Below are 2,500 nucleotides of genomic sequence, written 5' to 3'. Positions count from 1 at the left end.
ACGGGTGACCAGGCCCCTTAAAAGCCGATCGTAAAAAAGACTAAGTCCCCAGGGTGACCAGGCCACCTTAAAAGCCGATCGTAAAAAAGACTAAGTCCCACGGGTGACCAGGCCCCTTAAAAGCCGATCGTAAAAAAGACTAAGTCCCACGGGTGACCAGGCCCCTTAAAAGCCGATCGTAAAAAAGACTAAGTCCCACGGGTGACCAGGCCACCTTAAAAGCCGATCGTAAAAAAGACTAAGTCCCACGGGTGACCAGGCCCCTTAAAAGCCGATCGTAAAAAAGACTAAGTCCCCAGGGTGACCAGGCCACCTTAAAAGCCGATCGTAAAAAAGACTAAGTCCCCCGGTTGACCAGGCCTCCGAAAAGCCGGTCGTAAAAAAGACTAAGTCCCACGGGTGACCAGGCCCCTATAAAGCCGATCGTAAAAAAGACTAAGTCCCCAGGGTGACCAGGCCCCTTAAAAGCCGATCGTAAAAAAGACTAAGTCCCACGGGTGACCAGGCCCCTTAAAAGCCGATCGTAAAAAAGACTAAGTCCCCAGGGTGACCAGGCCACCTTAAAAGCCGATCGTAAAAAAGACTAAGTCCCACGGGTGACCAGGCCCCTATAAAGCCGATCGTAAAAAAGACTAAGTCCCACGGGTGACCAGGCCCCTTAAAAGCCGATCGTAAAAAAGACTAAGTCCCACGGGTGACCAGGCCCCTTAAAAGCCGATCGTAAAAAAGACTAAGTCCCCAGGGTGACCAGGCCACCTTAAAAGCCGATCGTAAAAAAGACTAAGTCCCACGGGTGACCAGGCCCCTATAAAGCCGATCGTAAAAAAGACTAAGTCCCACGGGTGACCAGGCCCCTTAAAAGCCGATCGTAAAAAAGACTAAGTCCCCAGGGTGACCAGGCCACCTTAAAAGCCGATCGTAAAAAAGACTAAGTCCCACAGGTGACCAGGCCCCTTAAAAGCCGATCGTAAAAAAGACTAAGTCCCACGGGTGACCAGGCCCCTATAAAGTGTCACGGGTGACCAGGTGGCCGGCCCGCTGGACGGCGCTGAATGGGTCTGAATAATCGGAAGGGGGCTTAAGTCTGCAGCAGGGGGCATGTCCGGAGTCCATCCCCAGGCAGGGGGCATATTTCCCGGGCAGGGAGGCCCGGATCCCCCTGTCTGAACCGAAAGCACTGCTTGCGGCCGAACCCGGAGCCGGAGGCCCTAGACGCCGCTGCTGTGGTGCTTCTCCCCTTTTCACAAGCCTGGAGGCTCGGCCCAGGCCTAGCAGGAGGCATGCAACCGGCTGAGAGCGCTCCCGGGGTCAAAAAAAGACTTTTTCGTTTTCATGGAGCTTTTAAGGGGATGAATCCACCCTGCTCAAGCCCAGGCAGAGCTCCACAGGCTGGGCTTGGATTCCAGGTTCGCTCCCTTGCAGGCACCGGGTACGGAAGTTGCGGTGGCGTATCTCCGGGTATGTGGGAGTACCGAAAGTCGAGTGGTGTGTCTGCGGGACTGTAGGATCACCGATTTCGGAGTGGTGTGGTCCAGTGTAAGTGGCAGGGCCGAAACTCGGGTGGCTTGATCCCAGGTATGTGGGCAGGCCGAGTCAGCGTTGGCGTGGTCCTGGGTACGAGGGAGAGGCCGAAACAGGGGTGGCCTCTCCCCAGGCATGTCAGAGGACGGCCAGCCTCGCAGGTGTGCGGGGGGCGCCCTCAGCACCCCGGCCTGTCCCAGGGCAGGCAGGGGAGCCCGACGGAGGGCGGCCAGCCCCGCAGGTGTGCGGGTGGCGCCCTCAGCACCCCGGCCTGTCCCAGGGCAGGCAGGGGAGCCCGACGGAGGGCGGCCAGCCCCGCAGGTGAGCGGGTGGCGCCCTCAGCACCCCGGCCTGTCCCAGGGCAGGCCGGGGAGCCTGACGCAGGCGCTCTGGGCACCCCGGCCTGTCCCAGGGCAGGCTGGGGAGCCCGACGGAGGGCGGCCAGCCCCGCAGGTGTGCGGGTGGCGCCCTCAGCACCCCGGCCTGTCCCAGGGCAGGCAGGGGAGCCCGACGGAGGGCGGCCAGCCCCGCAGGTGTGCGGGTGGCGCCCTCAGCACCCCGGCCTGTCCCAGGGCAGGCCGGGGAGCCTGACGCAGGCGCTCTGGGCACCCCGGCCTGTCCCAGGGCAGGCAGGGGAGCCCGACGGAGGGCGGCCAGCCCCGCAGGTGTGCGGGTGGCGCCCTCAGCACCCCGGCCTGTCCCAGGGCAGGCAGGGGAGCCCGACGGAGGGCGGCCAGCCCCGCAGGTGTGCGGGTGGCGCCCTCAGCACCCCGGCCTGTCCCAGGGCAGGCCGGGGAGCCTGACGCAGGCGCTCTGGGCACCCCGGCCTGTCCCAGGGCAGGCAGGGGAGCCCGACGGAGGGCGGCCAGCCCCGCAGGTGTGCGGGTGGTGCCCTCAGCACCCCGGCCTGTCCCAGGGCAGGCCGGGGAGCCTGACGCAGGCGCTCTGGGCACCCCGGCCTGTCCCAGGGCAGGCAGGG

At 63.4% G+C, this 2,500-nt stretch overlaps 1 protein-coding gene across 1 annotated transcript in view; it reads left to right on the top strand.

Annotated features, from left to right (window-relative positions):
• Positions 1 to 1,577: 1,577 nt before the first annotated feature.
• LOC138227310 (basic salivary proline-rich protein 2-like) overlaps positions 1,578 to 2,500 on the top strand; it is a 1,937-nt gene continuing 1,014 nt past the window's right edge. The window contains exon 1 of the mRNA XM_069186284.1: positions 1,578 to 1,762. Coding sequence (XP_069042385.1) covers positions 1,578 to 1,762 — 185 coding nt within the window. The remainder of the gene's footprint in view (positions 1,763 to 2,500) is intronic.

The sequence above is a fragment of the Lepisosteus oculatus genome, unplaced genomic scaffold (genome assembly GCF_040954835.1).
Source record: "Lepisosteus oculatus isolate fLepOcu1 unplaced genomic scaffold, fLepOcu1.hap2 HAP2_SCAFFOLD_312, whole genome shotgun sequence".
Taxonomy (NCBI): Eukaryota; Metazoa; Chordata; class Actinopteri; order Semionotiformes; family Lepisosteidae; genus Lepisosteus; species Lepisosteus oculatus.
This window is presented reverse-complemented; position numbering and strand designations above follow the sequence as displayed.